The sequence below is a fragment of the Neoarius graeffei genome, chromosome 24 (genome assembly GCF_027579695.1).
Source record: "Neoarius graeffei isolate fNeoGra1 chromosome 24, fNeoGra1.pri, whole genome shotgun sequence".
NCBI lineage: Eukaryota > Metazoa > Chordata > Actinopteri > Siluriformes > Ariidae > Neoarius > Neoarius graeffei.
The window spans coordinates 21,639,413-21,653,671 of record NC_083592.1 but is presented as its reverse complement, the minus strand read 5'-3'; the positions used below and the strand labels follow the sequence as shown (position 1 = coordinate 21,653,671).

General features: G+C 41.1%; 1 protein-coding gene across 6 annotated transcripts in view; it reads left to right on the top strand.

Moving 5' to 3' along the window:
* cntrl (centriolin) overlaps nt 1-14,259 on the top strand; it is a 743,138-nt gene that overhangs the window by 56,731 nt on the left and 672,148 nt on the right. For all 6 annotated transcript variants that reach the window (XR_009651398.1, XM_060906888.1, XM_060906886.1 and 3 more), the window contains exons 3-4: nt 845-1,019; nt 3,488-3,615. Coding sequence is in view for 5 of the 6 variants with exons in the window: in XM_060906888.1 (XP_060762871.1) it covers nt 845-1,019; nt 3,488-3,615 (303 nt within the window). In the remaining variant the exon portion in view is untranslated. The remainder of the gene's footprint in view (nt 1-844; nt 1,020-3,487; nt 3,616-14,259) is intronic.

Here is a 14,259-nt window from a genome sequence, read left to right as displayed (position 1 = left end):
TGATCCCCAAATTCTTTGCAATTTTACATTGAGGCATGTTATTTTTAAATTGTTGCACTGTTTGCCCACACAGTCTTTCACAGAGCAGTGAACCCTTCCCCATCTTTACTTCTGAGAGAATCAGACTCCTTGGGATGCTCTTTTTGTACCTAATCATGTTACTGACCTGTTGCCAAGTCACCAAATTAGTTTTTTTTTTTGAGCATTACACAACACTTTCAGTCTTTTATTGCCCCATCCCAACTTTTTTGAAACATGTTGCTGACATCAAATTCAAAATAAGTATATACTGTATTTTTCAAAAACCAATACAATTTCTCAGTTTCAACATTTGATATGTTGTCTTTTGTACCATTTTCAATAAAATATAGGGTTTTCATGATTTGCAAATCTTCACCTTCTCTTCCTATTTATGTTTTACACAGTGTCCCAACTTTTTTGGAATTGGAGTTGTAATTTGTGGGGGTAGTGTAGCATGATGAGGCATGACTTCAGCAGCAGACCGGTCAAACTATGATCATGACAGTGTTGAAAATTTTGATGAGATGCATTTTTGTCCATTGTGACAAATCTTAAAAACATTTTATGTCAACCTGATAACCAGCCAACTATGTTTTTCAGCTCTGACAAAACACCACGTCTTCCAGGCTAAAGAGGAGGGGGACCGTCTAACAAAACATGTTTTCCCTATGCGCAAAACATTGTGTTGAGTTAATAAAGCTGACCATGTAGCAACCATGTACAATGTACATGTATAAACTGTAATCTACAATTTCATCAAGTTGCATAATTAAATTCCCAGCTGTGCACTGAAACTCTGTTCTCCATCGTGTGTCTTGTGTAGGACCTGGAGGGGGGAGATGTGCTGGGTGAGAGTCCGTACATTGGAAAAGCCCGTCACAAAAGGAACGCATTTACATCAAACAGCGTTGATGCAGGGAACAGACATCTGGCCACAGGAGGTCTCATGCATACAGACAAATTGGAAGAGAATAAGTTTAGACATGATGTGGCAAGAGGTACTGACATCCAAAAAGTACAGGTTGTTTTCTGTTACCTCCGCCAAGGAGGTTATGTTTTCGGTAGCGTTGGTTTGTTTGTTTGTCTGTTAGCAACATTACGTAAAAATTAATGAACAGATTGCTCTGAAATTTTTTCTAGAGGTGTGACTGGGCACAAGTAACAATCCATTAAATTTTGGCGGTGATCTGGATCACCTTCTGGATCCCGGTTTTTTTTAAAGGATTAATTTTTCCCCATTGAAATGAATGGGCGCGCGACGCAAAAAAACAGATTTTTCCTTATGTAGGCCAAACCGTAAGGTGTAAAGTCATGAAACTTGGTACACTGATAGAGGAGTGGACCCTGATTGATTTCATCAAGTTTCATGTTGGTACGTCTCACGCTGTAGCACCACCAACTGATCACAGTCTTGCATGCGTTCATGCACGTAACTTTTGATCCATATGTCTGATTTTCATAAGTCTGGTGCCGTTGGAATCCTTGGAGCTAGACGATTCCAACGCACCCTATGACGTCATTCTCCGCCTAATTAGATTTTCCGCCATTTTTAATTTTGTCCAAAGTGAAGGTAGAGTGACCCTGGCCGCATGTTTTGTCTGATCATCATAAAACTTGGCACACATGCTCTCCAGTCCATGCCTAATGAATGATATTCGTTTCACTCTCATAAGTCAAAGCGTTCGCCCGTGGCAGCCAATCAAAATCGATGGCAAAGCCACCAAACAGGAAGTGAGCTCATATCACGGAAACGCTTTGACGTATCAAGACCATATTTAGTGGCATGACTTTGGACACAATCCAAACGACCCTCGTCAAATATGATGTCATTTGGCCACTAGGGGGCGTCACAATTAGCAAAAACGTATTTTGGCTCATATCTCAGAAATGCTTTGACGTATCAAGACCATATTTGTTGAGATGACCTTCAGCACCAGTTCATGTATCCTCATCAAATTTGGTGTCATTTGGCCACTAGGAGGTGCCACAATGAGCAAAGACGTGTTTTGGGTCACATCTCTTTACAGATTTAGAATTACATCTAAGTTTTCATGTTAGTGATGCTCTGGGATGTCCCTGTAAAGAACCTTGCCAGCCTGTCATCTCCGTATGAGAATCTGCCTTGTGTCTTGGCCAAACTTTTGCATGTTGACACAAAACTTGTCGTGTGGGCGTGCGGTCACCTCTCTTGCCGGGTCGCCATGGCGGCACGCCTGAGCAAGCACACTTTCGCATTTTCTCCAGAAATGCATTCTAGTTGTTATTATTATTACCTCCGCCAAGAAGGTTATGTTTTTGGTAGCGTTTGTTTGTTTGTCTGTTAGCAACATTACGGAAAAAGTAATGAACTGATGATTGCTCTGAATTTTTTTTCCAGATGTGTGACTGGGCACAAGTAACAATCCATTAAATTTTGGAGGTGATCTGGATCCCGGATTTTTTTTAAAGGATTCTTGGCGGAGGTCTCCGCTCTCAGAGTGCTTTTCTAGTTTTACATGAGTTGACCACTGCACAGTGTTTACATACAGCAACTAAAAAAGCACTTGGAGAGTGCAGACCTCCAAGAATCCAAGAATCCTTTAAAAAAATCCGGGATCCAGAAGGTGATCCGGACCACCGCCAAAATTTAATGGATTGTTACTTGTGCCCAGTCACACCTCTGGAAAAAATTTCAGAGCAATCCGTTCATTCCTTTTTCCGTAATGTTGCTAACAGACAAACAAACCAACGCTACCAAAAACATAACCTCCTTGGCGGAGGTAATAAGTGCTAAAACAAATAAAGAGCACTACCTCTCCTTTTTGATATGTCTTCAGGGTGGTAAAAGAATGAGCTTCATACTGTCATCACGTGAATTATTTTCATATAAGTGCACAGTCTGGAGTGTGTTAGTCCATTTTATATCGCAGCAATTGCCAATGATTACAATGTTTAAGTAATGAACAATAAATCACACATTTTAACGCTTTTATAGTTATTAAATTTAATGTTGGAGAACATCGTCATTATGGCACAGTCGAGAGTTCTGTCACCAGACACCCCCCCCTTTTTTTGTAATTGTTAAATGTCTCAGAAAAAAAGTTCACCACCAGAATGATAGGTTTTCTTATTTTTCAAATGCATTTGTTATTCGTCTTAGATTATATGGAGTACCATACAAGGCTCTGTGAATTAATTGTTTCTATAAAAACAATAACATATTAGAATGAGTGCATTAATATAAACCTGTTGTTCATGATACAGCCAGAAATGCTCTCTGAGCTGTGCAGTTATACAAAACCAGTGCACACCTTCTGATCAATCAGAATTGAGAATTTAACCATGCTGTGGTAAATTCTCGCCATAAAAGTATACACGTCTGCATCAATTATAACAGTAACATAAAAATCATGTATCAACTCTGATCATGTTACTATATTGGTTAGTGCACTGCTATGATAAAATTGGGATATTGTTTGTTAAATAGTACATGCTGTGACTGTAGCAGAAGAGCAGCTACAACATCTGCATAAGGAGATGGAGTACACAGAGCGACAGATCCTGAGAGCCAGCAAGGAGCTGCAACAACTAGAAGAGGCAGCATCTCAGAAACGAGTGAGTTTTTTTTTAATAGTGTTTTTTTTCTTTTATTATTGTTGATCCAAAGCCTAAATTGAAACTAGCCTTTAAACAATTAAGTTTTTTTCTTTCACACTAATTATATCTGTTAAATATCACGTGGCAGCAGTGTGATGCATAAACTCGTATAGATACAGGTCAAGCGCTTCAGGTAATGTCACATCAAAGATCAGAATGGGGGGAAAAATTTGTAGCATGGCTGTTGGTGCCAGGTGTTCTGGTTTAAGTATTTTACGAACTGGTAATCTCTTGAAAAAATCATCCAGTGAGCAGCAGTTCTGTGGGTGGAAATTAATTGAATTGTTGATGATGATGATAGAGGACAGAGGAGAATGGCCATACAGAAAGGCTACTGTAACTCAAATAGTCACTCTTTACAACCGTGATGAGCAGAAGAGTGCCACAGAATGCACAACACTCCAAACATTAAGGAGGATGGGCTACAATGTCAGAAGATTACATGGAGTTCCACTCCTGTCAGCCTAGAACAAGAATATGAGGCTTACTGAGAGTTGACAGTTGAAGAATGAAAAATCATTGACTGGTCTGACAAATCATGATTTCTGCTGCAACATATAGTAGGGTTAGAATTTGCACTGACAAAATCTGCAAATGACGCGGTACGCGGTGGTCCGGATCACCGTATTTTCCATACAAAACGAGGGCATTAATTAATTATTTTTCCTGGATTGTGGTCCGGTTCACCGTATGCTGTATTATATTACGATATAAATAAAAACTTACCAAAATCATACTGTGTTTGTCATTTAATACGAGTTTTTTTACAAAGTCGTACATCATTTGTTATTTTTTCTCAAACCGGAAGAGAAATGCATGCGTAAAACACACACGCAATAAAAGATACCAGTTCTAACGCATGTAAAAAAGCGGGAGCTGCCACGAGGGAAGTGAAAAATAATTTTACCAACTTTCGTCATTATGTCTCAGGGTGGTTATGAACAGCTTCTAAGGAATAAGAAAAAATGTGCTAGAGACTACAAAGCAACAGAAGAAAGGGCAAAGGAAAGAATTTATTCTAAATTAGGGGAAGAAGTAGCTGAAAATTTAAAATTTATTTGTCTTCTGAACTTGGTGGTCCGGACCACACCTGAAAACGGCGTAGTCCGGACCACCGCGTACCGCGTCAAATGTGCAACTTAACTAACATTAGATATGTATATTGTAAACATCAGTTAACTATATTTATTAGAAATGCTACTGAAACGTTTTAGCTGAAATAGTCAAAAACAGCACTTTTCTGGCTGGGAGAGAGAGAGAAAAAAATCACAACAAAAAAGACGAAATAGGCCTACAGCAAAGTGTCACAGCTGACACTTTGGTATTAAAATCACAATTTGTTCTGTTTCAGCAGTCATCACGGACACCTTCAAACAGATGATGTAGATGAAAACGCCATAAAAGTGTACACGTCTACATCTTAGCTAAAGCAAACAATCCTGCTCCAACCATTCCCTATCCCAAGTGCCTGAAAAATACATTCATACCTTGTACCTTATTATTTCTCCCTTATGAAAGGACTATATCAAAAATTTACTCCATACCCCCAAAACCAAAATGATCTATGCATTATCTCTCTTCAGGTTTGTCAAATCTGAATTTTGCATGAGTAGCATGAACGGCAGTGGACCTGCCCTGACTGGCAGCAGTTCAGGCTGGTTGTAATGGGGTGGGAAGGGGTTTATTTTTCCTGGCACTCATTAATACCAATCAAGCATTGTTTGAATGCCACACCCTATCTGAGTATTGTTGCTGACCATGTTCATCTCATTCTGGCTATAGTTTACCCATCTTACTATAGCTAATTCCAGCAAGATAATGTGCTTTAGTGAAGCACAAGTCAACTCAAACATGAACATCACAATGAGTTGTCTGTGAAGATTCTCAGTCATCCAGGTCATGATAAACCGTAGGTGCTAAAGAAGGCAACTGGACTTGCTTGAAATTCTTGGACAGTTCACCTCTCATCCGAAAGGCTTCTTCGGTTCTGTCTGACTAGTGGGGAGTTCCAGGTATTTATTTATCCTCTAATGGACCAAAAGCAACTCTAAGGAGAGCTGTTGAGGTCATATGAATCGTTGACCCTCTCAGTCATCCTGTAAGTATTAGGCTACATCCACACGACAACGGCAACGAGATGTTATTTAAAAATATATCGCGTCCAAATGGGCAATGATCAGTAAAATATCAGGTCCATATGGCAATGCAACGCTTGCTGAAAACGATGCAATACACATGCCACACCTCTAGGGGCGCTGTAAGACGGTCCCTTCGGAGACACCAGAACAATAGAAGAAGTAAGGACGCATGCGCATAAACCATTATGCGCGAGACTTCATATTAGCCACAAAGTCAGGAAAATCTGTTCGTAAAATTACATTATAATGACCAAATACAATGAAAAGTATTTTTCCAGTCTCACCTGTGAAAGGTAATCCCATGTGATCTCGTTTGGACGGCAAACCTGTTGGTACAGTTAAACGAGCTACTCTTTATTCTCTGCTTTGACCTATCCAATATGGCGGCGAGGATGACGTATGATTCTACGCGGAAGGCAGCATCTTTAATGGTCCGGAATAAATTGAATGCTACACGTTGATGGATTAATTTGTTCTTTCTCACCTGTGAAAGGTAATCCCATGTGATCTCGTTTGGACGGTAAACCTGTTGGTACAGTTAAACGCAGCACATGAATCTTTATTCTCCGCTTTGACCTATCCAATATGGCCGCGAGGATGACGTATGATTCTACGCGGAAGGTGGCGTCTTTAATGGTCCGGAATAAATTGAATGCTACACGTTGATGGATTAATTTGCTCTTCTACGCCCTTTTTGAGGAATGTATTGTAGGGCTTAAACCAACATCTGAAGAGGTGAGATCGCTCCTTTTTTTTCCCTATTTTTGCTGGCGGGATTGACTCTGCCCTAAGGGCAGAGTCTCTCTCTCTCTCTCTCTCTCTCTCTTACTTTGCACCATTACACAATAAATATTCACAGTGAAAATATTTTGTAAGCGCGTTTCATGAACCAAGTTATAGGATTTGTTGACAACTCGCATCGAGTTCGTTACACTTCTACCCGGCGTGAAGCACTCACAGTCATGTGGTTGTGACGTCATCGTAAACAAATCCGTACTACTCATCCAGACGACTTCACAACGGCAACGTTGCCAGATCTTTCCACTCTGGAACCCGTTCTCAAAAAGATTGCGTTTTGGGCACCCAAAACGCCGGTGCCGTGTGGACGCCAGGCCTAAACGATAAGCAATTGTATCGGAGTCACCTGAATCCGTTGCCGTGTGGACAGGGCCTTAGGGTCACAGGAGGCTGAGTGTGAATGGTGTTAGCAGTCTAGCGAGTCATTAGGGTGATCTGTGGGTCGTTGGCTTTCTCTGTCGTCATGTGAGTCATTGAAGTCAACTGAGGCTACATTTACATTAGACCGTATCTGTCTCGTTTTCTTCACGGATGCACTGTCCATTTACATTAAACCACCTGGAAACGCCGGGAAACGGGAATCCGCCAGCGTCCACGTATTCAATCCAGATCGTGTCAGCTCCGGTGCTGTGTAAACATTCAGAATACGCGGATACGCTGTGCTGAGCTCTAGCTGGCGTCTCATTGGACAACGTCATTGTGACATCCACCTTCCTGATTCGCTGGCGTTGGTCATGTGACGCGACTGCTGAAAAACGGCGCGGATTTCCGCCTTGTATCACCTTTCATTAAAGAGTATAAAAGTATGAAAATACTGCAAATACTGATGCAAATACTGCCCATTGTGTAGTTATGATTGTCTTTAGGCTTGCCATCCTTCCACTTGCAAGTGATATGTGCTGGGATCTCACACACAGCGGCTCAGTCCCGAATCACAGCTTGTTCACTTCACTCGCGTGCTCTGTGAGCTGCGCAAGGCCGGAGTGCGCACCCTCCAGAGGGCACTCGCTGTTCAGGGCGGAGTGATTTGGAGCGCAGGATGCCTGCGGAGCCGAGCGTATCCGTGTATTGGTATTGCTGCGTGCACGCAAATCGTGTATTGGTGTTGCTGTGTGCACTAATCGTTTTAAAAACGTTAATCTGATGATCCGCTGATATGGTCTAATGTAAACATGGGCTGAGTCTTGGTGTGGATGTGTATTCAGTTTTCTGGGAAGTGTGCTAAGGACTGCATTGTAGGTAGCTGATAAGTGGTGTCTCAGATCACCTCCTCTGTTCAGTGATGGTCATGCCAGGTTGACAAAGATGGCTTCTTTTACTCCTCTGCAGGTACAGTCCCTTTAGAAACTACATTTCCCATCAGCCCACTTCCGCGTTGACTTACGTCACGCCGGGGCGGGATCACCATCACCACGGCCGCTATGAATGCATAAATCATGGAACGAACTTCTGCTCTTCCTCTTTCCGTCGGGACCAGCGGTCTGCAGACATAAAGAGAAAGCTCGCTCCGCGAGTAAATTTAAAACCCTCTTTCTTGCAAGATCCACGATTTAGTGCAATTTCTTTCTTACCCTTGGCCAAGGTAAACTCCAGATTCACGCGATCTTTAAACTCAACCTGAATTACAGCCGGTTCATTCGTATTAGAAGTGACGTCATGACTGCCGCCCAAACGCAGTTTTAATTTGTAATTAGGAGCGACCAGAATTCCTCCTGATTGAAGCGCTGTGCACGTTAATTTTAATCAGAGACTTTCCTTTCATCACGAACGACGCGTCGGATCAAGAGAAGTTCTCTGTCCACGGAATCGACTCACGTGCTCCACATCGGCGAACCTCCAATGCCTCGAATATCTCTTCATATCGTGCTAAAGGCAGGATATTAAGTAAGACTTTGGCATTTGGGCATAATAAAGATTAGTCTTAGGAATTAGCTTTATGAAGTAGTGTGAATTTAACTCAAACTGTTTAATTGTGCACACTGTAGACACTTAGTGTGTTGAGTTGATCATTGTGTTCTACAATTGTTCTCTCTCAATTGTTTAATAGATAGGTTGTGCATGCTTCTTTATTCCGTACTAACAATACTTAATTTCCTTATACATCTTGACCTTATCAAGATTTCGGTGAATTTGATAATGTTATAAAGTAGGTGGAATTCCTTTGTCTCAAGGCAAACCACGAGGGGACTCACCTTCCCCCAACACCTCAGATAACATTCCAAACTTTATAGCCCCCCCCCCACACTTGCTCTCCCTCTCACAGATAACATTCCAAACTTTATAGCCCCCCCCCCCCCCCCACACACACACACACACACACAAACACACGCTCTTACACATCTACATACTCAAGTATATGACCATATCATATTTATATATATCTGCTGACATTAATTTTTTTATCTTTATAATAAATTCATTTATTAAACAAACTGTGTTTTATTTGTGTTCCAATAAATATCTTTGAAGTCACCCAATCTCTCAAAGAATTCAAAAAGGTGCATATAAGTTATGTAATATGGTAAGTGATCAATAATAATTTGGAATATACCATAATTTAGCTGTTTGGTAATTTGTTATTAAGCACCAGGATTAATGGTATGATTCACTGTGAATGATTCACTGATTCACTTTGAATGATTCACTGATTCGATTCACTTGAGTGATTCACTTCAAACGATTCAAATGAGACGGATTCATTTTAATTATTAACCTTCAAATTTAATGAGACTGATTTATTGAGATCACTTAATAATTACCAAATGCACCTACACCTCTTTCAAGCCACTGGTCTTCTTTGGCTAAAATGCGTACATTACAGTCCTGAAACAAGTGTCCTTTGTTATTGAAATGAAGATAGACTGCAGAATCCTGGCCTGTGGAACTGGCTCTCGTGTTGAGCCATGCGCCTGTGAAGCGGTTGTTTCGTTTCCCCAATGTACAGGTCTGTGCATTCCTCACTGCATTGAATTGTGTACACTACGTTGTCCTGTTTGTGTCTGGGTATTCTGTCCTCAGTGTTACTTGGTCTGAAATGTACAGGAATGTGTTTGTAGAAGATCCTCCTGAGTTTCTCAGATAGTCCAGAAATGTAGGGAATGAGAATGTTCTTGCGTTTGTTGCTGTTTTCTTCCCTGTCTGTTATGTTTCTTGGTAACCTTGGTATACCTGCACTTCTGAAGTGCTTCCTTGATGTGTTTTTGCTCCTTCTCTTTTCCCTCTACTGTTGTAGGAATGTTCTGAGCCCTGTAAGGTCATAATGGCCCCCAATTTGTGTTCCAGTGGGTGGTGAGAGCCAAACAGTAGGTCTTTGTGTGTGGGTTTCCAGTAGACCTCGATGCTAAAGCTTCTGTCTTGTTTGACGTGCACGCCGCAGTCCAAAAAGGCTGTTTCCACTGACGTCCTCCCAAGTGAACTTGATGTTGGTATCCACTGTGTTGATGTGCTCTGTGAAGGCTTTCACCTCATGGGTTTTGATTTTTACCCAGGTGTCATACACATACCTGAACCAGTGGCTGGGAGCGACTCCTGAAAAAGCAGTCAAAGCTTTGTTTTCCACGTCCTCCATGTATAGATTGGCCACTATAGACCCTTTTCAGTCACGTGACCTTCGTAAACGCGACCGCCATTTTGGACATGTAGTGGACTTCGGCTCGAATCAGTTTGAATGTGAGGAAGGCGACAAACGAAAAACATAAAAGAAAAAGGAGCGAGATGCAGAAAACACCTTCACTATCCAGCAACGTAGGGCATTTACAGGGCGAGCAGAGGGAGAGGTATTTGCAAAAATTGAGGTTAGCAGGCTTAGAGAACGACGTTTACCTGCTTCCACCAGGATTGTTCACTGACGTACGGAAGTACACGAAGCCCTCGTCTTTACCTGACTTCGGCCCATATGATCTGTATACCTATGTCGTTAAAAACCCATCGCCATACACATACACGCCAACGTCCGAGGTTCCGGAGCGCGCTCCGGCTTGCTCCAGGAGTGCTCCGGCCGAGGTTCCGGAGCGCGCTCCGGCTTGCTCCCCCTCAAATTAAGCAGCGCGCTCTGGCTTGCTCCGGAGCAAGCTGGAGTGCGCTGCTTAATTTGAGGGGGAGCAAGCCGGAGCGCGCTGCTTAATTTGAAGGGAACCTTGTCCGGAGCGCGCTCCGGAACCTCGGCCAGAGCACTCCGGGAGCAAGCCGGAGCGCGCTGCTTAATTTGAGGGGAACCTCGGCCGGAGCGCGCTCCGGAACCTCGGCCGGAGCACTCCGGGAGCAAGCCGGAGCGCGCTGCTTAATTTGAGGGGAACCTCGGCCGGAGCACGATCCGGAACCTCAGCCGGAGCACTCCGGGAGCAAGCCGGAGCGCGCTGCTTAATTTGAGGGGGAGCAAGCCGGAGCGCGCTCCGGAACCTCGGACGTTGGCTCCGGCAGCTATTTACACTGGATCCGGTGTAAGTAGCTGCCGGATCATAATTACAGTAAACTAGTAAATACAGTAAAGGAAAAACTTGAGACTGAAAGGTTTTAACAGTCATCCAAATGACTGAACATAAACATTGCTACAGTAACATACCAGCTACTTGTTGATAAGAAACAGAAAACTTAGAGCACATTTAACCCTGGGGGTGAACCAATCTAATCTCCTTCCTGTTTTAAAACAACATCAGAGTGCACAAGCAGATATTACTTCTAGACTTTCTGTAAAGCTAGCTCTTCTGAACGTTAGATCACTTTTAAACAAGTCATTTTTAATTAATCTTATTTGCAAACACAATCTTGATTTTTTGCTTCTAACTGAAACTTGGCTGGATCAAGCAAATAGTGCTACCACCCTTATTGAAGCAGCTCCCCCAAATTTTAATTTTTTGAATGTTACCCGACAAGGGAAAGGTGGAGGGATCGCAAATATATTCAAAGTCTCTTTTCAATGTAAACAATCCTCACTTGGTGATTTTACGTCCTTTGAACACTTATGTGCACTTGTTACATGCTCTCCTAACATATTATTATTAACTATTTATAGGCCTCCGAGACATTCAGCCAAAGTCTTTCTTGAAGAGTTTGGTGAACTGTTATCAGTCATTTGCTTAGAGTTTGATTGTCTTATTATATCTGGGGATTTTAACTTGCATGTAGATAATACTGATAACATTTATGCCAAAGAACCACTTGCAATTATTGACAACTTCAACCTAGTACAACATGTACAGGGGCCGACCCACTCTCGTGGTCATACTCTTGACCTCGTCATCACAAAGGGTCTTACTGTTTCTTATACTGTTGTTGACCTGGCCTTATCCGATCATTTCTGTGTTTTCTTTGATGTTTCTATGTCTCCTCACATTCAGAACAGCTCAACGACTATAGGTAGGAGAGTCATAAAAGACAACACATGTGCTCTCTTTGAGCAAGCTCTCTCTCAGAACTCAACCAAAATGTCAGACTCTGTAGATGATTTACTGGAAATTTTTAATTTAAATATGACCCAAATTATGGATGATATTGCTCCATTCAAAATCAAAAGAGTCAATGATAAGCAGAAAGCACCATGGAAGCAGTACCCGGCTGTTAAACTGCTAAAGAGAGAATGTAGAAAGACTGAAAGAAAATGGCGCAAATCTAAACTTCACATCCATTATCAAATCCATAAAGAGATGCTTTGTAATTATAATTATGAAATTCGTAAAGCAAGACAGTCTTTCTTCTCCAACATCATCAGCAGGAATATGAACAATGCCCGTGTGCTATTTAACAGTAGAGAAGCTAACTAATCCCCCACCACAATTAACACCTGAACTTCTCTCAGTTAATAAATGCAATGAGTTTGCATCCTTTTTCAAAGGTAAAATTGATAAAATACGACAGAATATTGCTCATAATATATCTCAGTTGCAAAAAATTGAAAAACTGCAATCACCAATGACACAGATAGATAACTTCAACACAATGTCAGAATTTTGTTTAATTGATTATGAGACTCTTGAAAAAACTGTACAAAATCTCAGTTCCTCAACATCTGAATTGGACATTCTGCCCACCAACTTTAAGTCTGTTCTTCATCTTATAATTACAGATGTGCTTCAAATTATAAATACATCCCTAGAGACTGGCGTTGTTCCTGTGTCCCTAAAAAAAGCCGTTGTAAAGCCCCTACTTAAAAAAAATAATCTGGATCCTTCAGTATTAAATAACTACAGGCCAATATCAAATTTACCATTCATCGGGAAAATCCTTGAAAAAATTGTCTTCAATCAATTAACTGCCTTCTTGATATCAAACAGCCGTTTTGATTTTTTTCAGTCAGGATTTCGTGCCAATCATAGCACTGAAACAGCGCTGATTAAAGTTATAAATGACATACGTCTTGCAGGCAAAACATCGGTCCTGGTATTACTGGACCTCAGTGCAGCTTTTGATACTGTTGATCACAACATACTGCTATATCGACTTGAACACTGGGTTGGACTGACTGGTAAAGTTATCAATTGGTTAAAATTCATACTTAAAAGATAGAAGCTTCTTTGTTACCCTGGGAAATTGTTCCTCAACGTCAATGTCCTTGACCTGTGGTGTCCCCCAGGGGTCGATTCTTGGACCATTACTTTTCAACCTTTATATGCTCCCACTTGGGCAAATTATCAATAAAAATTCAATTTTGTATCACTGCTATGCAGATGACACCCAAATTTATTTTGCTCTATCACCTAATGATTATGCCCCCCTTGAATGTCTCTACCAGTGTATCGATCAAATCAACAGCTGGATGTCACAAAATGTTCTTCAGCTGAACACAGATAAAACAGAAGTAACTCTATTTGGAAAAAAAGATGAAAGACTCAGGATTACCACTATTCTTGACACAAAAGGGATTAAAACTAAAGAAATGGTTAAAAATCTTGGTGTTTTCATTGACAGCGAGCTAAACTTTGACAGTCACATGAAAGCAATCACTAAAACGGCATTTTATCACCTAAAAAACATTTCCAAACTAAGAGGACTTATGTCAAAAAATGATCTGGAAAAACTAATACATGCCTTCATCTCTAGTAGGGTTGATTTCACAGGCCTTTTCACAGGCCTGCCAAAAAAGACCATCAAACGACTTCAGCTGGTTCAAAATGCAGCGGCCAGGGTTCTCACACGAACAAAAAGAACAGAGCACATTACTCCAATTCTAAGGTCCCTTCACTGGCTTCCAGTAAGCTACAGAATCGACTTTAAAGCATTGCTGCTGGTGTACAAATCTCTAAATGGTACAGGGCCCAATTACCTCTCTGATATGTTGCAGCGGCCTAACCCAATCAGATCTACCAGATCGAAACAGAAAAATTTACTATTAAAACCAGTTGTTAAAACAAAGTATGGTGAAGCAGCTTTTAGCTACTATGCAGTACAGCTATGGAACCAACTGCCAGAGGACATTAAAAATGCTCCTGCTGTTGGCAGCTTCAAATCTAGGTTAAAGACCAAGCTGTTTTCAGATGCTTTCTGTTAAATAATTAATATTGTCTTCTTTACATTTTTTATAATCTTTACTTTCTCTGCATGTTTTAAATTTACTTTAACTTTATTCTATTTTATTCTGCTGGTTTCTTTTTTTTCTCCTCCTATTTGAACTACTACTTCATTTTATTATTTTATTTCTACTATTGTTTAATTCTTATTATTTTCTTTTAAT